A 23,946-nucleotide genomic window follows, 5' to 3' on the forward strand; every position below is an offset into this window, starting at 1 on the left:
CGTTACTGTAAATGTTACTGTCTCAGTCTGGACTGCCATTATTGTAAATGTTACTCACTGTCTCAGTCTGGATTGCCGTTACTGTCAATGTTACTGTCTCAGTCTGGAATGCCGTTCCTCTGAGTGTTACTCACTGTCTCAGTCTGGATTGCCTTTACTGTAAATGTTACTGTCTCAGTCTGTATTGCGGTGACTGTGAATGTTACTGTCTCAGTCTGGATTGCCATTACTGTAAATGTTACTTACTGTCGCAGTCTGGATTGCCATTACTGTAAATGTTACTCCTTGCCTCAGTCTGGATTGCCGTTACTGTAAATGTTACTCACTGTCTCCGTCTGCATTGCCGTTACTGTGAATGTTACTCTTTGTCTCAGTCTGGATTGCCATTACTGAAAATGTTACTTACTGTCACAGTCTGGATTGACATTGCTGTAAATGTTACTTACAGCCTCAGTCTGGATTGCCGTTACTGTAAATGTTACTCACTATCTCAGTCGTGATTGCCGTTACTGTGAATGTTAATGTCTCAGTCTGGATTGCCGTTACTGTAAATCTTACTCACTATCTCAGTCGGGATTGCCGTTACCGTGAATGTTACTCACTGTTTCAGTCTGGATTGCCGCTTCTGGAAATGTTACTGTCTCAGTCTGGATTGCGGGTACTGTGAATGTTACTCACTGTCTCAGTCTGGATTGCCGTGACTGTGAATGGTAATGTCTCAGTCTGGATTGCCTTTACTGTAAATGTTACTCACTGTCTCAGTCTGGATTGACATTACTGTAAATGTTACTCACTGTCGCAGTCGGGATTGCCATTACTGTAAATGTTACTCACTGTCTCAGTCTGGATTGCCATTACTGTAAATGTTACTCTCTGCCTCAGTTTGGATTGCCGTTACTGTGAATGTTACTGTCTCAGTCTGGATTGCCTTTACTGTAAATGTTACTCACTGTCTCAGTCTGGGTTGCCATTACTGTAAATGTTACTCACTATCTCAGTCTGGATTGCCGTCACTGTAAACGTTACTCACTATCTCAGTCTGGATTGCTATCACTGTAAATGTTACTCACTATCTCAGTCAGGATTGCCGTTCCTGGGAATGTTACTGCCTCAGTCTGGATTGCCATTACTGTAAATGTTACTCACTGTCTCAGTCTGGATTGCCATTCCTGTCAATGTTACTGTCTCAGTCTGGATTGCCGTGACTGTGAATGTGACTCACTGTCTCAGTCTGGATTGCCGTTACTGTAAATGTTACTGTCTCAGTCTGGATTGCCACTACTGTAAATGTTACTGTCTCAGTCTGGATTGCCGTTACTGTAAATGTTACTGTCTCAGTCTGGATTGCCATTACTGTAAATGTTACTTACTGTCGCAGTCTGGATTGCCATTACTGTAACTGTTACAGTTGCAGTCTGGATTGCCATTACTGTAAATGTTACCGTCTCAGTCTGGATGCCATTACTGTAGATGTTACGGTCTCAGTCTGGATTGCCTTTCCTGTAAATGTTCCTGTCTGAGTCTGGATTGCCATTACTGTAAATGTTACTCACTGTCTCAGTCTGGATTGCCGTTACTGTAAATGTTACTCACTGTCTCAGTCTGGATTGCCATTACTGTAAATGTTACTCACTGCTGCAGTCTGGATTGCCATTACTGTAAATGTTACTCACTGTCTCAGTCTGGATTGCCGTTACTGCAAATGTTACTCACTCTCAGTCTGGATTGCCATTACTGTAAATGTTACTCACTGCTGCAGTCTGCATTGCCGTTACTGTAAATGTTACTCACTGTCTCAGTCTGGATTGCCGTTACTGAAAATGTTACTCACTGTCTCAGTCTGCATTGCCATTACTTTAAATGTTACTGTCTCAGTCTGGATTGCCGTTTCTGTAAATGTTACTCACTGTCTCAGTCTGGATTGCCATTACTGTAAATGTTACAGTCTCAGTCCGGAATGCCGTTACTGTAAATGTTACTCACTATCTCAGGCTGGATTGCTATTACTGTAAATGTTAGTCACTATCTCAGTCTGGATTGCCGTTCCTGTCAATGTTACTGCCTCAGTCTGGATTGCCGTTACTGTAAACGTTTCTCTCAGTCTGGATTGCAGTTACTATAAATGTTACTCACTGTCTCAGTCTGGATTGCCGGTCCTGTAAATGTTACTCACTGTCTCAGTCTGGATTGCCGTTAAGGTAAATGTTACTGACTCAGTCTGGATTGCCGTTACTGTAAGTGTTACTCACTGTCGCAGTCTGGATTGCCATTACTGTAAATGTTACTCACTGTCTCAGTCTGGATTGCCGTTACTGTAACTGTTACTCACTGTCTCAGTCTGGATTGCCTTTGCTGTAAATGTTACTGTCTCAGTCTGGATTGCCGTTACTGTAAATGGTACTCACTATCTCAGTCGGGATTGCCGTTACTGTGAATTTTACTGTCTCAGTCTGGATTGCCATTACTGTAAATGTTACTCACTGTCTCAGTCTGGATTGCCGTTACTTTAAATGTTACTCACTGTCTCAGTCTGGATTGCTATTAATGTAAAAGTTACTGTCTCAGTCTGGAGTGCCGTTAATGTAAATGTCACTCACTGTCTCAGTCTGGATTGCCATTACTGTAAATGTTACTCACTATCTCAGTCTGGGTTGCCATGACTGTAAACGTTACTCACTGTCTCAGTCTGGATTGCCGTTACTGTAAACGTTACTCACTGTCTCAGTCTGGATTGCCATTAATGTAAATGTTACTCACTGTCTCAGTCTGGATTGCCATTAATGTAAATGTTACTCACTGTCTCAGTCTGGATTGCCGTTACTGTAAATGTTACTCACTGCCTCAGTCTGGATTGCCGTTACTGTGAACGTTACTCACGATCTCAGGCTGGAATGCTATTACTGTAAATGTTAGTCACTATCTCAGTCTGGATTGCAGTTCCTGTGAATGTTACTGCCTCAGTCTGGATTGCCGTTACTGTAAACGTTACTCACTCTCTCAGTCTGGATTGCCGTTACTGTAAATGTTACTCACTGTCTCAGTCTGGATTGCCGTTACTGTAAATGTTACTCACTGTCAGTCTGGATTGCCGTTACTGTAAATGTTACTCACTGTGTCAGTCTGGATTGCCGTTCCTGTAAATGTTACTCACTGTCTCAGTCTGGATTGCCATGACTGTAAATGTTACTCACTGTCTCAGTCTGGATTGCCGTTACTGTAAATGTTACTGACTCAGTCTGAATTGCCATTACTGTAAATGTTACTCACTCAGTCTGGATTGCCATTACTGTAAATGTTACTCACTGTCTCAGTCTGGGTTGCCGTTACTTTAAATGTTACTCACTGTCTCAGTCTGGATTGCTATTAATGTAAATGTTACTGTCTCAGTCTGGATTGCCATTAATGTAAATGTTACTCACTGTCTCAGTCTGGATTGCCATTACTGTAAATGTTACTCACTGTCTCAGTCTGGATTGCCATTACTGTAAACGTTACTCACTGTCTCAGTCTGGATTGCCATTAATGTAAATGTTACTCACTGTCTCAGTCTGGATTGCCATTACTGTAAATGTTACTCACTGTCTCAGTCTGGATTGCCATTACTGTAAACGTTACTCGCTGTCACAGTTTGGATTGCCGTTACTGTAAATGTTACTCACTCTCACAGTCTGGATTGCCGTTACTGTAAACGTTACTCGCTGTCTCAGGCTGGATTGCCATTACTGTAAATGTTACTCACTGTCTCAGTCTGGATTGCCATTACTGTAAATGTTAGTCACTATCTCAGTCTGGATTGCCGTTACTGTAAATGTTACTCACCGTCTCAGTCTGGATTGCCATTTCTGTAAATGTTACTCACTGTCCCAGTCTGGATTGCCATTACTGTAAATGTTACTCACTGTCTCAGTCTGGATTGCCATTACTGTAAACGTTACTCACTGTCTCAGTCTGGATTGCCATTAATGTAAATGTTACTCACTGTCTCAGTCTGGATTGCCATTACTGTAAATGTTACTCACTGTCTCAGTCTGGATTGCCATTACTGTAAACGTTACTCGCTGTCAGTTTGGATTGCCGTTACTGTAAATGTTACTCACTCTCACAGTCTGGATTGCCGTTACTGTAAACGTTACTCGCTGTCTCAGGCTGGATTGCCATTACTGTAAATGTTACTCACTGTCTCAGTCTGGATTGCCGTTACTGTAAATGTTACTCACTGTGTCAGTCTGGATTGCCGTTCCTGTAAATGTTACTCACTGTCTCAGTCTGGATTGCCATGACTGTAAATGTTACTCACTGTCTCAGTCTGGATTGCCGTTACTGTAAATGTCACTGACTCAGTCTGGATTGCCGTTACTGTAAGTATGACTCACTGTCGCAGTCTGGATTGCCATTACTGTAAATGTTACTCTGTCTCAGTCTGGATTGCCGTTACTGTAAATGTCACTGACTCAGTCTGGATTGCCGTTACTGTAAGTGTTACTCAGTGTCTCAGTCTGGATTGCCTTTCCTGTAAAGGTTACTGTCTCAGTCTGGATTGCCGTTACTGTAAATGTTACTGTCTCAGTCTGGATTGCCGTTACTGTAAATGTCACTCACTGTCTCAGTCTGGATTGCCATTACTGTAAATGTTACTCACTATCTCAGTCTGGATTGCCGTTACTGTAAACGTTACTCACTGTCTCAGTCTGGATTGCCGTTACTGTAAACGTTACTCACTATCTCAGGCTGGATTGCGATTACTGTAAATGTTACTCACTGTCTCAGTCTGGATTGCCATTACTGTAAATGTTACTCACTGTCTCAGTCTGGGTTGCCCTTACTGGAAACGTTACTCACTATCTCAGTCTGGATAGCCGTTACTGTAAATGTTACTGCCTCAGTCTGGATTGCCGTTACTGTAAACGTTACTCACTGTCTCAGTCTGGATTGCCGTTACTGTGAATGTTACTCACTGTCTCAGTCTGGATTGCTGTTGCGGTAAACGTTACTGCGTCTCAGTCTGGATTGCCGTTACTGTGAATGCTGCTGCCTCAGTCTGCATTGCCATTATTGTAAATGTTACTCACTGTCTCAGTCTGGATTGCCGTTACTGTAAATGTTACTCAATGTCTCAGTCTGGATTGCGTGTTGCTGTTAATGTTACTGTCTCAGTCTGCATTGCCGTTGCTGTGAATGTGACTCACTGTCTCAGTCTGGATTGCCGTTACTGTGAATGTTACTCACTGTCTCAGTCTGGATTGCTGTTGCGGTAAATGTTACAGTCTCAGTATGGATTGCCGTTACTGTAAACGTTACTGCGTCTCAGTCTGGATTGCCGTTACTGTGAATGCTGCTGCCTCAGTCTGGATTGCCATTGCTGAAAATGTTACTCACTGTCTCAGTCTGGATTCCCGTTACTGTGAATGTTGCTGTCTTAGTGTGGATTGCCATTACTGTAAATGTTACTCACTATCACAGTCTGGATTGCCATTACTGTAAATGTTACTCACTATCTTAGTCTGGATTGCCGATCCTGTGAATGCTACTGCCTCAGTCTGGATTGCTGTTACTGTAAACGTTACTCACTCTCTGTCTGGATTGCCGTTACTGTAAATGTTACTGTCTCAGTCTGGTTTGCCGTTACTGTGAATGTTACTGTTTCAGTCTGGATTGCCATTATTCTAAATGTTACTCACTGTCTCAGTCTGGATTGCCATTACTGTAAATGTTACTCACTGTCTCAGTCTGGATTGCCGTTACTGTGAATGTTACTGTCTCAGTCTGGAATGCCGTTACTGTAAATGTTACTCACTGTCTCAGTCTGGATTGCCATTACTGTAAATGTTACTCACAGTCTCGGACTGTATTGCCATTATTCTAAATGTTACTCACTGTCTCAGTCTGGATTGCCATTACTGTAAATGTTACTCACTGTCTCAGTCTGGATTGCCATTACTATAAATGTTACTGTCTCACTCTGGATTGCCATTACTGTAAATGTTACTCACTGTTTCAGTCTGGATTTCCATTACTGTAAATGTTAGTGTCTTAGTCTGGATTGCCATTACTGTAAATGTTACTCACTATCTCAGTCTGGAATGCCATTACTGTAAATGTTACTCACTGTCTCAGTCTGGATTGCCATTACTGTAAATGTTACTCACTATATCAGTCTGGATTGCCATTACTGTAAATGTTACTCACTGCTGCAGTCTGGATTGCCATTACTGTAAATGTTACTCACTGTCTCAGTCTGGATTGCCGTTACTGTGATTGTTACTCACTGTCTCAGTCTGGATTGCCATTACTGTAAATGTTACTCACTATCTCAGTCTGGATTGCCGTTCCTGTGAATGCTACTGCCTCAGTCGGATTGCTGTTACTGTAAACGTTCCTCACTCTCTCAGTCTGGATTGCCGTTACTGTAAATGTTACTGTCTCAGTCTGGATTGCCATTATTGTAAATGTTACTCACTGTCTCAGTCTGGATTGCCATTTCTGCAAATGTTACTGTCTCAGTCTGGATTGCCTTTACTGCGAATGTTACTCACTGTCTCAGTCTGGATTGCCATTACTGTAAATGTTACTCACTGTCGCAGTCTGGATTGCTGTTACTGTAAATGTCACTCACTGTCTCAGTCTGGATTGCCATTACTGTAAATGTCACTCACTGTCTCAGTCTGGATTGTCATTACTGTAAATGTCACTCACTATCTCAGTCTGGATTGCCATTACTGTAAATGTTCCTGTCTCAGTCTGGAATGCCATTACTGTAAATGTTACTCACTGTCTCAGTCTGGATTGCCGTTACTGTAAATGTTACTCACTGTCTCAGTCTGGATTGCCATTACTGTAAATGTTACTCAATGTCTCAGTCTGGATTGCGTTACTGTAAATGTTACTCACTGTCTCACTCTGGATTGCCATTACTGTAAATGTTACTCACTGTTTCAGTCTGGATTTCCATTACTGTAAATGTTAGTGTCTTAGTCTGGATTGCCATTACTGTAAATGTTACTCACTATCTCAGTCTGGAATGCCATTACTGTAAATGTTACTCACTGTCTCAGTCTGGATCGCCATTACTGTAAATGTTACTCACTATCTCAGTCTGGATTGCCGTTACTGTAAATGCTACTGCCTCAGTCTGGATTGCTGTTACTGTAAACGTTACTCACTCTCTCAGTCTGGATTGCCATTACTGTAAATGTTACTGTCTCAGTCTGGATTGCCATTATTGTAAATGTTACTCACTGTCTCAGTCTGGATTGCCGTTACTGTGAATGTTACTGTCTCAGTCTGGATTTCCATCACTGCAAATGTTACTCACTATCTCAGTCTGGATTGCCATTTCTGCAAATGTTACTCACTGTCTCAGTCTGGATTGCCTTTACTGTGAATGTTACTCACTGTCTCAGTCTGGATTGCCATTACTGTAAATGTTACTCACTGTCTCAGTCTGGATTGCCATTACTGTAAATGTCACTCACTGTCTCAGTCTGGATTGCCTTGACTGTGAATGTGACTCTCTGTCTCAGTCTGGATTGCCATTACTGTAAATGTCACTCACTGTCTCAGTCTGCATTGCCGTGACTGTAAATGTCACTCACTGTCTCAGTCTGCATTGCCGTGACTGTGAATGTGACTCTCTGTCTCAGTCTGGATTGCCTTTACTGTAAATGTTACTGTCTCAGTCTGGATTGCCGTTCCTGTGAAGGTTACTGTCTCAGTCTGGATTGACATTACTGTAAATGTTACTCACTGTCTCAGTCTGGATTGCCATTACTGTAAATGTTACTCACTGTCTCAGTCTGGATTGCCATTACTGTAAATGTTACTCACTGTCTCAGTCTGGATTGCCATTACTGTAAATGTTACTCACTGTCTCAGTCTGGATTGCCATTACTATAAATGTTACTGTCTCACTCTGGATTGCCATTACTGTAAATGTTACTCGCTGTCTCAGTCTGGATTGCCATTACTGTAAATGTTACTTACTGTCTCAGTCTGGATTGCCATTACTGTAAATGTTACTTACTGTCTCAGTCTGGTTTGCCGTTACTGTGAATGTTACTGCAGGTGGCGGAAAGCGTCATAGACAGGAGTTTTAGAGAAGTGGTTACACCCAAGGTGCAGGCAGATAGATGGGTGACCGCTGGAAGGGGCAGGCAGTCAACGCAGGAATCCCCTGTGGCTATCCCCCTCTCTAACAAGTCTACCATTTTGGATACTGTTGCGGGGGATGGCCTGTCAGGGGAAAACAGCAGCAGCCAGAGCAGTGGCACCACGGCTGGCACTGTTGTTCAGCAGGGAGGGACAAAGCGCAGAAGAGCAATAGTTATAAGGTCTCTATAGTCAGGGGCATAGATAGGCGCTTCTGTGGACGTGAAAGAGACTCCAGGAAGGTATGTTGCCTCCTGGTGCCAGGGTCAAGGATGTCTCTGAATGGACAAAGGGCATTCTGAAGGGGGAGGGTGAACAGCCAGAGGTTGTGGTACACATCGGTACCAATGACATAGGCAGGAAGAGTGATGAGGTCCAGCAGGGGGAGTTTAGGGCGTTCGGTCGTAAGTTAAAAAACAGGACCTCTGGGGTTGTAATCTCTGGATTACTCCCTGTGCCACGTGCCAGTGAGGCTAGAAATAGGAAGATAGTGCAGCTAAATACGTGGCTGAGCAGCTGGTGTAGAAGGGAGGGTTTCAGATATCTGGACCATTGGGCTCTCTTCAGGGACAAATGGGACCTGTACAAGAAGGGCGGATTGCATCTAAACTGGAAGGGCACTAATATCCTGGCTGCAAGGTTTGCTGGCGTCACTTGAGAGGGTTTAAACTAGTGTGGCAGGGGGGTGGGAACCAGAGCAGTAGGACAGCTAGTGAAGTAAATGAGGAGGACATAGTAAATAAAGCCAGTAGGACTAAGAGGAAGAGCAGGCAGGGAGATGTTGCTGAGCACAGCGGGACTGGTGCATTTGTTTCAATGCGAGAAGTATAACAGGTAAGGCAGATGAACTTAGAGCTTGGATTAGTACTTGGAAATATGATGTTGTTGCTATTACAGAGACTTGGTTGAGGGAAGGGCAGGATTGGCAGCTAAATGTTCCGGGATTTAGAAGCTTCAGGCAGGATAGAGGGGGATGTAAAAGGGGTGGGGGAGTTGCATTCCTGGTTAAGGAGAATATCACAGCTGTACTGCGGGAGGACACCTCAGAGAGTTCATGCAGCGAGGCAATATGGGTGGAGCTCAGGAATAGGAAGGGTACAGTCACGATGTTGGGGGTTTACTACAGGCCTCCCAACAGTCAGCAGGAGGTAGAGGAGCAGATATGTAGACAGATTTTGGAAAGATGTAAAGGTAACAGGGTTTTAGTGGTGGGTGATTTTAACTTCCCCAATATTGACTGGGACTCATTTAGTGCTAGGGGCTTGGATGGGGCAGAATTTGTGAGGAGCATCCAGGAGGGCTTCTTGAAACAGTATGTAGATTGTCCAACTAGGGATGGGGCCATTCTGGACCTGGTAGTGGGGAATGAACCCGGCCAGGTGGTCGAAGTTTCAGTGGGGGAGCATTTCGGGAGCAGTGACCATAATTCCATAAGTTTTAAGGTACTTGCGGATAAGGATAAGAATAGTCCTCGGGTGAAGGTGCTAAATTGGGGGAAGGCTAATTATAACAATATTAGGCAGGAACTGAAGAATTTAGATTGGGGGCGGCTGTTTGAGGGTAAATCAACATCTGACATGTGGGAGTCTTTCAAACGTCAGCTGATTAGAATCCAGGACCAGCATGTTCCTGTGAGGAACAAAGACAAGTTTGGCAAGTTTCGGGAAGCTTCGATAACACGGGATATTGTGAGCCTAGTCAAAAAGAAAAAGGAAGCATTTGTAAGGGCTGAAAGGCTAGGAACAGATGAAGCACTTGAGGAATATAAAGAGAGTAGGAAGAAACTTAAGCAAGGAGTTACGAGGGCTAAAAGGGGTCATGAAAAGTCATTGGCAAACAGGATTAAGGAAAATCCCAAGGCTTTTTATACACATATAAAGAGCAAGAGGGTAACCAGGGAAAGGGTTGGCCCACTCAAGGACAGAGATGAGAATCTATGCGTGGAGCCAGAGGAAATGGGTGAGGTGCTAAATGAGTACTTTGCATCAGGATTCACCAAGGAGAAGGACTTGGTGGAAGATGAGCCTAGGGAAGGGAGTGCAGATCGTCTCAGTCATCTCATTATCAAAAGGGAGGAGGTGTTGGGTGTCTTGCAAAGCATTAAGGTAGATAAGTCCCCAGGGCCTGATGGGATCTACCCCAGAATACTGAGGGAGGCAAGGGAAGAAATTGCTGGGGCTTTGACAGGAATCTTTGCATCCTCATTGGCTACAAGTGAGGTCCCAGAGGACTGGAGAATAGCCAATGTTGTTCCTTTGTTTAAGAAGGGTGGCAAGGATAATCCAGGAAATTATAGGCCAGTGAGCCTTACGTCAGTGGTAGGGAAATTATTAGAGAGGATTCTTCGGGACAGGATTTACTCCCATTTGGAAAGAAACGAACTTATTAGCGAGAGACAGCATGGTTTTGTGAAGGGGAGATAGTGTCTTACTAATTTGATTGAGTTTTTTGAGGAAGTGATGAAGATGATTGATGAGGGAAGGGTGGTGGATGTTGTCTCTCTGGACTTTAGTAAAGCCTTTGACAAGGTCCCGCATGGCAGACTGGTGCAAAAGGTGAAGTCACACAGGATCAGAGGTGAGCTGGCAAGATGGATACAGAACTGGCTCAGTCACAGAAGACAGAGCTTAACAGTGGATGGGTGTTTTTCTGAATGGAGGGATGTGACTAGTGGTGTTCCGCAGGGATCAGTGTTGGGACCTTTGCTGTTTGTAGTATATATAAATGATTTGGAGGAAAATGTAGCTGGTCTGATTAGTAAGTTTGTGGATGACACAAAGGTTGGTGGAATTGCGGATAATGATGAGGATTGTCAGAGGATACAGCAGGATATAGATCGGTTGGAGACTTGGGCAGAGAAATGGCAGATGGAGTTTAATCCGGACAAATGTGAGGTAATGCATTTTGGAAGGTCTAATGCAGGTGGGAGGTATACAGTAAATGGCAGAACCCTTTGGAGTATTGACAGGCAGAGAGATCTGGGCGTACAGGTCCACAGGTCACTGAAAGTGGCAACGCAGGTGGATAAGGTAGTCAAGAAGGCATACGGCATGCTTGACTTCATCGGTCGGGGCATAGAGTATAAAAATGGGGAAGTCATGTTGCAGCTGTACAGAACCTTAGTTAGGCCACACTTCGAATATTGCGTGCAATTCTGGTCGCCACACTACCAGAAGGACGTTGAGGCTTTGGAGAGGGTACAGAGGAGGTTTACCAGGATGTTGCCTGGTCTGGAGGGCATTAGCTATGAGGAGAGATTGGAAAAACTCGGACTGTTTTCACTGGAACGACGGAGGTGGAAGGGCGACATGATAGAGGTTTACAAAGTTATGAGCGGCATGGACAGAGTGGATAGTCAGAAGCTTTTTCCCAGGGTGGAAGAGTCAGTTACTCGGGGACATAGGTTTAAGGTGCGAGGGGCAAAGTTTAGAGGGGATGTGCGAGGCAATTCTTTTTGCACAGAGGGTGGCGAGTGCCTGGAACTTGCTGCCAGGAGAGGTGGTGGAAGCAGATACGATAGCGACGTTTAAGAGACATCTTGACAAATATATGAATAGGAAGGGAATAGAGGGATATGGGCCCCAGAAGTGCAGAAGGTGTTAGTTTAGGCAGGCATCAAGATCGGCGCAGGCTTGGAGGGTCGAATGGCTGTTCCTGTGCTGTACTGTTCTTTGTTCTTTGTCTCAGTCTGGATTGCTATTACTGTAAATGTTACTCGCTGTCTCAATCTGGATTGCCATTCCTGTAAATGTTACTTACTGTCGCAGTCTGGATTGCCGTCACTGTGAATGTTACTGTCTCAGTCTGGATTGCCATTACTGTAAATGTTACTCACTGTCTCAGTCTGGATTGCCATTACTGTAAACGTTACTCGCTGTCTCAGTTCTGTTACTATAAATGGTGTAGCCCTGCATTGCAACGTAAGTATTGATTATCTGATTGATACTGAGAAAGATCTTGCTGGAAAAATAACAGCATGTTGACAATGCACGTTGTTTTTACTGTGCAATTCGGCCAGCAAATTCATGGGATTATGAGACACAGCACGTCTTATCTGGAACTTACTTGCAGCTTGTGCAGCTCCGCAATTTTTTTTTATTCGTTCAGGGGATGTGGGAGCTACTGGCAGCGCCAGCATTTATTGCCCATCTCTAATTGCCCTTGAGATGGTGTTGTTGAGCTGCCTTCTTGAACCGCTACAGTTCTTGGGTGTATGTACACCTACAGTGATGTTAGGAAGGGAGTTCCAGGATGTTGACCCAGCGACAGTGAAGGAACGGTAATATAGTTCCAAGTCAGGATGGTGTGTGGCTTGGAGGGCAACTTGCAGGTGCTAATGTTCCAATGCATCTGCTGCCCTTGTCCTTCTAGGTGGTACAGGTCGCAGGTTTGGAAGGTGCTGTCGAAGGAGCCTTGGTGATTTGCTGCAGTATATCTTGTATATGGTACACACGGCTGCAACTGTGCGTCGGTGGTCGAGGGAGTGAAGGGCGAAGGGGGTGGAACGGGTGCCAATCAATTCAGCTGCTTTGTCTTAGATGGTGTCGAGCTTCTTGAGTGTTGTTGGAGCTGCACCTATCCAGGAAAGTGGAAAGTGTTCCATCACACTCCTGACTTGTGCCTTGTAGATGGTGGACAGGCTTTGGGGAGTCAGAAGGTGAGTTACTGCCCACAGAATTCCCAGTCTCTAACCTGGTCTTGCAGCCACAGCATGTACGTGGCTGGTCCAGTTCAGTTTCTGGTCAATGGTAACCTCCAGGATGTTGATAATGGGGGATTCAGTGATGGTAATGCCACTGAATGTCAAGGGGAGATGGTTAGATTCTGTCTTGTTTGAGATCGTCATTGCGTGGCACGAATGTTACATTGCACTCATCAGCCCAAGCCTGGATATTGTCCAGGTCTTGCTGTGTTTCTACATGGGCTGCTTCAGTATCTGAGGAGTCACGAATGGTGCTGAACATTGTGCAATCATCAGCAAACATCCCCACTTCTGACCTTATGATGGAGGGAAGGTCATTGATGAAGCAGCTGAAGATGGTTGGGCCGAGGACACTACCCTGAGGAACCCCTGCAGTGATGTCCTGGGACTGAGATGATTGACTTCCAACAACCACAACCATCTTCCTTTGGGCTAGTTATGACTCCAACCAGCGGAGAGTTTTGCTCCTGATTCCCATTGATTCCAGTTTTGCTAGGGCTCCTTGATGCCATACTCGGTCAAATGTTGCCTTGATGTCAAGGGCTGCCACTCTCATCTCGCCTCTGTAATTCAGCTGTTTTGTCCATATTTGACCAAGGCTGAAATGAGGTTTGGAGCAGAGTGGCAGTGGCGGAACCCAAACTGAGAGTCAGTGAGCAGGTTATTGCTCAGCAAGTGCCATTTGGTAGCACTGTTGACAACCCCTTCCATCACTTTACTGATGATTGAGAGTAGAATGAAGAGACAGTAATTGACTGGGTTGGATTTGTGCTGCGCTTTGTGCATAGGATATACCTGGCATTTTCCACATTGCTGGCTAGATGCCATTATTGTGGCTGTCCTGGAACAGCTTGGCTAGGGGCACAGTTAGTTCTGGAGTACAAGTATTCAGTACTATTGCCGGAATATTGTCAGGGCCCATAGCCTTTGCAGTATCCAGTGCCTCAGCCGTTTCTAGATATCATGTGGAGCGAATCGGATTGGCTGAAGAGCGGCATCTGTGATGCTGGGGACCTCAGCAGGAGGCCGAGATGGATCATCCAATCGGCACTTCTGACTGAAGATTGTTGCAAATGCTTCAGCCTTGTCCTTCGCACTGATGTGCTGGGCTCCCCCATCATTGAGGATGAGGATATTTGTGGAGCCACCTCCTCCAGTTAGTTGTTTAATTGTCCACCACCATTCACAACTGGATGTGACAGGACTGCAGAGCTTAGATCGGATCCATTGGTTACGGGATCGCTTACCTCTGTCTAATGCATGCTGCTTCTGCTGTTTGGCAGACTTGCAGTCCTGTCAGCTTCACCAAGCTGACACCTCATTTTTAGGTATGCTTGGTGCTGCTCCTGGCATGCCCTCCGGCACTCTTCATGGAATCAGGGTTGGTCCCTCAGCTTGATGGTAATGGTAGAGTGGGGGATATGCCGGGCCATGCAGTTACAGATTATGATTGTATACAATTCTGCTGCTGCTGATGGCCCACAGCGCCTCGTGGTTGCCTAGTTTTGAGTTGCTAGATCTATCCTATTTAGCATGGTGGTAGTACCACACAACACGATGGTGGGCACCCTCAGTATTAAGACAGGACTTCGCCTCCGCAAGGTCTGTGCGGTGGTCTCTCCTACCAATACTGTCAGGGACAGATGCACCTGTGACAGGTAGATTGGCGAGGACAAGGTTAAGTCAGCTTTTAATTCTTGTTGGTTCCCTCACCACCTGCTGCAGGCCCAGTCTAGCAGCTATGTCCTTTAGGACTCAGTCAGCTCGGTCAGTAGTGGTGCTACTGAGCCACCCTTGGTGATGGACACTGAAGTCCTCCACCCAGAGAACATTTTGTGCCCTTGCTACCCTCAGCACTTCTCCAATTAGTTTTCAACATAGAGAAACACTGATTCATCAGCCGAGGTGGGGGCAGTAGGTGGTAATCAGCAGGAGATTTCTTTGCTCATGTTTGACCTGATACCATGAGACTTCATGGGGTCAGGAGTCACTGCTGAGGAGTCCCAGGGCAACTCCCTCCCGACTTGCTGTGCTGCCACCTCTGCTGGATCTGTCCTGCCGGTGGGACAGAACATACCCAGGGATGGCGATGTCTGGGACATTTTTTTTTATTCATTCATGGGATGTGGGGGTCACTGGCCAGGCCAGCATTTATTGCCCATCCCTAATTGCCCTTGAGAAGGTGGTGGTGAGCTGCCTTCTTGAACCGCTGCAGTCCATTTGGGGTAGGTACACCCACAGCGTTGTTAGGAAGGGAGTTCCAGGATTTTGACCCAGCGACTGAAGGAACGACGATATAGTTCCAAGTCTGGATGGTGTGTGACTTGGAGGGGAATTTACAGGTGGTGGTGTTCCCGTGCATTTGTTGCCCTTATCCTTCTAGTTGGTAGAGATCGCGGGTTTGGAAGGTGCTGTCTAAGGAGCCTTGGTGCGTTGCTGCAGTGCATCTTGTAGATGGAACACACTGCTGCCATTGTGCGTCGGTGGTGGAGAGAGTGAATGTTTGTAGATGGGGTGCCAATCAAGCGGGCTGCTTTGTCCTGGATGGTGTCAAGCTTCTTGAGTGTTGTTGGAGCTGCACCCATCCAGGTAAGTGAACAGTATTCCATCACGCTCCTGACTTGTGCTTTGTAGATGGCGGACAGGCTTTGGGGAGTCAGGAGGTGAGTTACTCACCACAGGATTCCTAGCCTCTGACCTGCTCTTGTAGCCACAGTATTTATATGGCTACTCTAGTTCAGTTTCTGGTCAATGGTAGCCCCTAGGATGTTGATAGTGGGGGATTCAGCAATGATAATGCCGTTGAATGTCAAGGGGAGATGGTTAGATTCTCTCTTGCTGGAGATGGTCATTGCCTGGCACTTGTGTGCATCGAATGTTACTTGCCACTTATCAACCCAAGCCTGGATATTGTCCAAGTCTTGCTGCATTTCTCCACGGTCTGCTTCAGTATCTGAGGAGTCACGAATGGTGCTGAACATTGTGCAATCATCAACGAACATCCCCATTTCTGACCATATGATTGAAGGAAGGTCCTTGATGAAGCAGCTGAAGATGGTTGGGCCTAGGATACTATCCTGAGGAACTCCTGCAGTGATGTCCTGGAGCTCAGATGATTGACCTCCAACAACCACAACCATCTTCCTTTGGGCTAGTTATGACTCCAAACTGTGGAATTTTTCCCCGATTCCCATTGACCTCAGTTTTGCTAGGGCTCCTTGATACTCGGTCAAATGCTGCCTTGATGTCAAGGGCAGTCACTCTCACCTCACCTCTTGAGTTCAGCTCTTTTGTCCATCTTTGAATCAATGCTGTAATGAGGTCAGGAGCTGAGTGGCCCTGGTGGAACCCAAACTGAGCGTCACTGAACAGGTTATTGCTAAGCAAGTGCCGCATGATGGCACTGTTGATGACACCTTCCATCACTTTACTGATGATTGAGAGTAGGCTTATGGGGCGGTAATTGGCCAGGTTGGACCTGCCCTGCTATTTGTGTACAGACCATACCTGGACAATTTTCCACATTGCAGGGTAGATGTCAGTGTTGTATCTGTACTAGAACAGCGTGGCTAGGGGCACGGCAAGTTCTGGAGCACAGGTCTTCAGTACTATTGCCGGAATATTGTCAGGGCCCATAGCTTTTGCAGTATCTAGTGTCTTCTGTCGTTTCTTGATATCACACGCAGTGAATCGAATTGGTTGAAGTCTGGCATCTGTGATGCTGGGGACTTCAGGAGGAGACCGAGATGGATCATCAACTCGGCACTTCTGACTGAAGATTGTTTTTTTTTATTTCGAGATACAGCACTGAAACAGGCCCTCCGGCCCACCAAGTCTGTACCGACCAACAACCACCCATTTATACTAACCCTACAGTAATCCCATATGCCCTACCACCTACCTACACTAGGGGCAATTTATAATGGCCAATTTACCTATCACCTGCAAGTCTTTGGCGGTGGGAGGAAACCAGAGCACCCGGAGGAAACCCACACAGACACAGGAAGAACTTGCAAACTCCACAAAGACAGTACCCAGAATTGAACCCGGGTCCCTGGAGCTGTGAGGCTGCGGTGCTAACCACTGCGCCACTGTGCCGCCCTAATGCTTCAGCCTTATCTTTCGCACTGATGTGCTGGGCTCCCCCATCATTGAGGATGGTGATATTTGTGGAGACTCCTCCTCCAGTTAGTTGTTTAATTGTCCATCATTCACGAATGGATGTGGCAGCCTGTCACTCCAGAATTGGCCTTTATAGCCACTCCAGGCGCTGCTTCACAAACCACTGACCACCTCCAGGCGCGTATCCATTGTCTCTCGAGATAAGGAGGCCCAAAAGAATTCACGAATGGATGTGGCAGGACTGCAGAGCTTAGATCTGATCCGTTGCTTATGGGATCGCTTAGCTCTGTCTATCGCATGCTGCATGCAGATAATCCTGTGTTGCAGCTTCACCAGGTTGACACCTCATTTTGAGGTATGCTTGGTGCTGCTCCTGGCATGCTCTCCTGCACTCTTCATTGAACCAGGGTTGGTCTCTCAGCTTGATGGTAATGGTAGAGTGGGGGATATGCCAGGCAATGAGGTTACAGATTGAGGTTGAGTACAATTCTGCTGCTGCTGATGGCCCACAGCACCTCATGGATGCCCAGTTTTGCATTGCCAGATCTGTTCCAAATCTATCCCAATTAGCACAGTTGTAGTGCCACACAAGACGAAGGAAGGTATCCTCAATGTGAAGGCAGGACTTCGTCTCCACAACGACTGTACGGTGGTCACTCCTACCAATACTGTCATGGACAGAAGCATCTGCAGCAAGCAGATTGGTGAGGATGAGGTGAAGTATATTTTCCCCTCTTGTTGGTTCCCTCACCACCTGCCGCATACCCAGTCTAGCAGATATGTCCTTTAGGACTCGGCCAGCTCGGTCAGTAGTGGTGCTACCAAGCCGCTCTTGGTGATGGACATTGAAGTCCCCCACCCAGCGTACCTTCTGTGCCCTTGCCACCCTCAGAGCTTCCTCCAAGTGCTGTTCAACATGGAGGAGTACTGACTCATCAGCTGACGGAGGGCGGTAGGTGGTAATCAGCAGGAGGTTTCCTTGTCCATGTTTGACCTGATACCGTGAGACTTATTGGGGCCCAGAGTCGATGTTGAGGACTCCCAGGGCACATCCCTCCCTACTGTATACCACTGTGCCGCCACCTCTGCTGGGTCTGTCCTGCTGGTGGGACAGGACATACCCGGAGATGGTGATGGCAGAGTCTGGGACATTGTCAGTCAGGTATGATTCTGTGAGTATGACTACGTCAGGCTATTGCTGGACTAGTCTGTGGGGCAGCTCTCCCAGCTTTGGCACAAGCCCCAGATGTTAGTAAGGGGGACTTTGCAGGGTCGACAGGGCTGGGTTTACCATTGTCGTTTCCAGTGCCTAGGTCGATGCCGGGTGGTCTGTCCGGTTTCATTTCCTTTTATTGACTTCGTAGCAGTTAGATACAAGTGAGTGGCTTGCTAGGCCATTTCAGAGGGCATCTAAGAGTCAACCACATTGCTGTGGGTCTGGAGTCACATGTAGGCCAGACCAGGTAAGGACAGCAGATTTCCTTCCCTAAAGGATATTAGTGAACCAGATAGGTTTTTACAACATTCGACAATGGTTTCATGGCCATCATTAGACTAGCTTTTTAATTCCAGATTTTTTTAAAAAATTGAATTCAAATTCCACCTTCTGCTGTGGTGGGATTTGAACCCACATCACCAGAGCAATACCCTGGGTCTCTGGGTTACTAGTCCAGTGACAATACCACTACGCCACCGCCTCCACATTGTCTACAAGGATTGATTCTGAGAGTATAACTATGTCAGGCTGTTGCTGGACTAGTCTGTAGTCTGTGGGACAGCTCTCCCAATTTTGGCACAAGCGCCCAGATGTTTGTACTAGGAGGACATTGCCAGGTCAACAGGGCTGAGTTTGCCGTTGTCGTTTCTGGTGCCTAGGTCCATCCGGTTTCATTTCCTTGGTACAAACAGCATCTCTCCCTTAGCCTCTCCAATTTTTTAATTTGCATATCCAGCAAGTACTTCATTGTCCATTAAATTTGCAACAGAAAATTACATCTGACAATTAAGAGTGTAAGCACCTTTTCAACAATGCGATAATTAATATGCTGCCAATCAACCTTTTTGGAGCCGAATGGAACAATTTAAAGTGTTCAATATCAGCCCTGCATGCAAGCAGTTGTTTCTGGAGATTTTTTTTTTCTTACTTTTCCTTTCTCTCTTTTTTCTCTCTCTTAATCCAACCTTCCTTTCCACCTCTTCATCTGTCTGTACCTAACTGAACTCTAATTCACCCCGTTCCATCATTCCTGTTTCTTTCTCAATCCTTAAATCTCATTGGTTAAGGAGGTACAGTACTGGCCCTATCATTCACTGCTGTCCCAGATGCTCCATTGCTCTTCCTGTGCCATTATTTGCTCTCACTGCCAACACAAAACGATTGAGAGATGAAGGGTGCAGATTAAAGTCCAACTCGCGGTGCATATCGAGAAATGTCACACTCCAACAAGATCCGACCTAATATGCTTGATGCGAACACACATCTCTTTCTGAAAATCATCCGTGTAATACTGTAAGTAATCACTCACTGTGCTAATTCAAAAAGCTGCTTGAACCAATCCTGGTTAAGCAGGTCACTGGACTGAGAGCTCTGGGACATGGTGGAATGGCAACAGCTCTCTACCCACGAGAAATGAGCCGCTGGATCTAACAATCTGCAAGGGGAAGAAAAAAAACACAGAAAAAAAGCAAACGCATTAGGATTTACATTCATAATTTTTGGTTTCAGAATTTAACACAGTGATCAACTTTTACAGGGGCTGGATCATACTCAAGCCAGCCATAGAACCCTATCGTTCTGGCCCATCAGATCACCAATAAAGGTGTGTGTGGGGAAGGAGGGGAAAATCATCTACATTTGTGGGAGGCAGAAGAGCCTGAAGTTATTTTCATCACGACGTGTGCAGATGTGACCCTTATGCCCTTTCAGAGGGAGTCAAGCCCACCGACTAAAGACCTTATTAATAACATATCTACCAACATGCAGCAGAACCAGAAGGGCCTGTTGCATCTCCACTCGCCCACAAAGTCATGTAGCAATCTTCAGAAGGTACAAGAACACAAGACTAGGAAGAAATTGAGACTATTCGCACAGTTTTAGAGACCAGCTTTTTCTAATGGTAAATTTAGGCAGTCATCTGAATTGCATCTGACATCGATAATAGAATCTATTGGTCTGATATAAATTTGTTGCAGATTTTGGAAATCTGCTGATGCAGTCCACTAGATTTACAACCAAAGGATGTTCTGGCACAGAAACAGACTATTCAGCCCAATAAATCTACAATGTTGCTTTTCTCCACGCGTCACCTTATCTAATCCCATTTTCCAGACGCATAGAATGGTTACAGTACAAAAAGAGGTATTGTGGCTCATTAAGTCTGTGCCAGCTCTCTGCAAGAGCAACTCAGCTAGTCCCATTTCCCCGCCATTTTCCCGTAGCCCTGCAAAGTTTTTATCTTCAGATAATTATCCAATTCCCTTTTAAAATGAAGCCTGGCTCGGGTATAAAATTAAAACCCAACCCGGGCCCGACCTGACAACAGCCTACCTGCGACCTGGGCCAGAGTCCTTATAATTTTTTTTTAAATGCCTGACCCAACAATAACAAACATATTATTGAAACTGAAAAAAAAATCATAGATTAAAACGAAAACAATATGAAACAGAACAGTACAGTCCAGCCTGACCCGACCTGAGCCCGAATGCTGGACGCAGAATACAGGCCTGACCTTGACACATGGTTTGGGTCGGGTAGCCAGGTTTTATTTTGAAAGCCACAATTGAACCTGCCTCCACCACACACTCAGGCAGTACATTCCAGATTCTAACCACTCACTGCATAAAAAAAGTTTTCCTCATGTTGCCTTTGGTTCAGCCACAAACTTATTAAATGGTGGAGCAGGCTGGAAGGGCCGAGTGGCCTACTCCTGCTCCTAATTTGTATGTTCGTATGGTTCTTTTGCCAATCACCTTAAACCAGTGTCCTATGGTTCTTGACCCTTCCGCCAATGGGAACAGTTTCCTTCTGTCTACTCAGTTTATGATTTTGAACACCTCTATCAAATCTTCTCCCAGCCTTCTCCTCTCTAAGGAAAAGAACCCCAGCCCTCCAATCTATCCACATAACCGATGTCCCTCATCCCTGGAATCATTCTCAAATATTTTCTGCACTCTAATGCCTTCACATCCTTCCAAAAGCGCAGTGCCCAGAACTGGACACAATACTCCAGTTGAGGCTGAAGCAAAGTTTTATAAAAGTTCCTAACTTACTTGCTTTTGTACTCTATGCCTCTATTTATAAAGCTCAGGATCCCATATACCTTTTTAACTACTTCCTCAACCTGCCGTGCTACCTTCAACAATTTATGCACATATACCCTGTCATGGTCCTGTAGTTTTTTTTCCCCAGGAATACTGCAAAGGATCAGTACTGCTTTAAGAACTAACAGGCCTCCCAAGTTACCGAGAAGGTGCATTTTCACTGCCTTGGATATAGCCATTCAAAGGGTGCATTCTCGTTACCATGGATACAGCCACTTGGACTGAGCAACACGCGATACATTTGTTACAATTCAATTTTGAACTGGCTTTTTAGTTGAAGACAGTCTGTTCTAACAGAACACAAAGACAGCTGGTGTTGGCATCTGAAAAAAAAGAGCTCTCAGCCATTTAAACTGAAGGAAGAGAATTTTAGTCTGTTTAATTATCTCTCAAAGTTCTAAAAAAAGTCAAGACAAAACATAGATCTCTGGTAATTTAAACTGAAGGAAGGGGACGATAGACTGCGACAATCTTTTATCCCTCAAAAACTCTAAAGTCAGGTTGATTCTATTGAAAGTGTTTGCAAGTTGTTAATTGTTGAAAAGGAGAAGGAAAGCATCACTTTACTGCTGGGATTAGACTACAGACTGTTCTACTGCAGAAGAACCTTTTTTCTCCATTGGATGGCTGTGAGGACTTCAAGCAACATTGGACTGTAAATTTGCAAGGGCTCTAATTTTTTCTATTTTAAATGTTGTTTATATCTTCATAGTGTTTAAGAATTTAGTTTTTTAAAATTAAACAGTTAATTTGTTGATTTACAGTAACCTGGTTTGGTTAGCCTCATTCGGGGGTTAATAGTTGGTACAATTTGGCTGGGTCTTTCTTTAGTTTGGAAAGTTTAAAATGATATGTGAGGCAATTTGTGGAGCGACAGGATTCAATTAACAGTGCGTTTCTCCCACCACAATCAGAATTGTATATTTTGATTGGGGGCTTTGCCTGGAGTGGTTGGTCGTAACAACCCCCAGTTCTCTCTGTTCCTGTACCACCTTTAGAATAGTATCCTTCATTTTATATTGTCTCTCCTCACTTTTACTACCAAAAGGTCTCACTTCACACCTCTCTGCTTTAAAATTCATCTACCACATGTCCGCCCATTCTACCAGCCTGTCTACGCCCTCTTTAAGGTCTATCACTATCCCCCTCACAGTTCACAATACTTCCAAGTTTTGTGCCATCTGCAAATTTTGAAATTGTGCCATGCACTCCCAAGTCAAGGTTATTAACATAGATCAAGAAAAGCAGTGTCCCTAATATCCCTGGGCAACACCACATATCACAGAACTGTTACAGCGCAGAAGGAGGCCATTAGGCCCATCATGTCTGCACCAGCTCTCCGAGTCAGCAATTCACTTTGTGCCACTCCCCTGCCTTCTCCCTATAACCCTGTACATTCTTCCTTTTCGGATAACAGTCTAATTCCCTTTTGAAGGCCTCAATTGAATCTGCCTCCACCACACTCTCAGGCAGTGCTTTCCAGATTAAAGGCCTTCTACCCGACCTGAACCCGATGGTACCTGACGACACGTGTCGAGTTCGGGTCAGGTTGCACTTCCGGCTCCGGCATTCGGGCTCGGGTCCGGCTGGGTCAGACACGCTCTATCACAGGTAAGTTGTCTCCCATGTTAACATAATTTTTGGACTAGAAAGGTGGTTTTGTTAATTATTTTAAGCTTGTGCAGATCAGCAACAAAGTGAAAAACGGAAGGTAAGTTAACTGATGGTCGGGTCAGGTCGGGCACGGGAAAAAATGGAATGACTCGGCCCAGGGCGGATGTGGTTCTGTCGGGCTCGGGTAGGGTTTTTTTTGGCAGACCCGAACAGGCATTTATTCCAGATCCTAACCACTCACGGTATGAAAAAGTTTTTCCTCCTGTCATCATTGCTTCTTTTGGCAATTACTTCAAATCTGTGCCCTCTCATTCTTGACACTTTCACTTTCTATCCACTCTCATGACTTTGAATACGTCTATCAAATCTCCTCTCAGCCTTCTCTTCTCAACAGAAAAGTCATAACTTCTCCAATCTATCTTCAGAAGTGAAGTTCTTCAACCCGAGAACCATTCTCGTGAATCTTTTCTGCACTCTCTCCAATGTCTTCACATCTTTTCTTAAATGCAGTGCCCAAAACTGGACGCAATATTCCAGCTGAGGCCAAACTAGGCTCTTATACAAGTTCAGCATAACCTCCTTGCTCTTGTACGTTATGTCCCTATTAATCAAGCCCAGGATACTGCATGCTTTATTGACCGCTCTCTCAACCTGTCCTGCCACCTTCAATGACTTTGTACCTCTGCTCCTGTACACCTTTTAGAATTCTACACTTTATGTCATATTGTTTCTCCATGTTCTTCTTACCAAAATGAATAACTTCTCATTTCTCGTGTTGAACTTCATCTGCAACATGTCCGCCCATTCCACCAACTTGTCTATGTCCTTTTGAAGTTCGATACCAGGAATGTCCAAATTTTATGCCTAGGGTGAGTGGGGAGCAGGGCGGAAATTGCAATTTTTGTCTTACATTTGGGGCCAGTGAGACAATTTCAGAAAGATGAAGGCACTAATACTTTATCTTACTATCAAAACAGCAAATATGCAATTTTGTGAAGCAGCTTTAAATGAAAATATTAATTTATGGCCTTACCCCTCTGTGA

The 23,946-nt window shown here is 45.2% G+C and overlaps 1 protein-coding gene across 10 annotated transcripts in view; it reads right to left on the reverse strand.

Moving 5' to 3' along the window:
• Positions 1–23,946, reverse strand: part of tp63 (tumor protein p63) — a 399,995-nt gene that overhangs the window by 220,962 nt on the left and 155,087 nt on the right. For 6 of the 10 annotated variants that reach the window (XM_068042835.1, XM_068042833.1, XM_068042836.1 and 3 more), the window contains one exon: positions 19,495–19,620. The exons of 1 other annotated variant lie outside the window; for it this stretch is intronic. In XM_068042835.1, the coding sequence (XP_067898936.1) occupies positions 19,495–19,620 (126 nt within the window). Of the gene's footprint in view, positions 1–19,494; positions 19,621–23,650; positions 23,768–23,946 lie in introns of all 10 variants that reach the window. 3 more of the 10 variants (XM_068042839.1, XM_068042841.1, XM_068042840.1) reach the window with 1 other exon arrangement.

The sequence above is a fragment of the Heterodontus francisci genome, chromosome 11, assembly GCF_036365525.1.
Source record: "Heterodontus francisci isolate sHetFra1 chromosome 11, sHetFra1.hap1, whole genome shotgun sequence".
NCBI lineage: Eukaryota > Metazoa > Chordata > Chondrichthyes > Heterodontiformes > Heterodontidae > Heterodontus > Heterodontus francisci.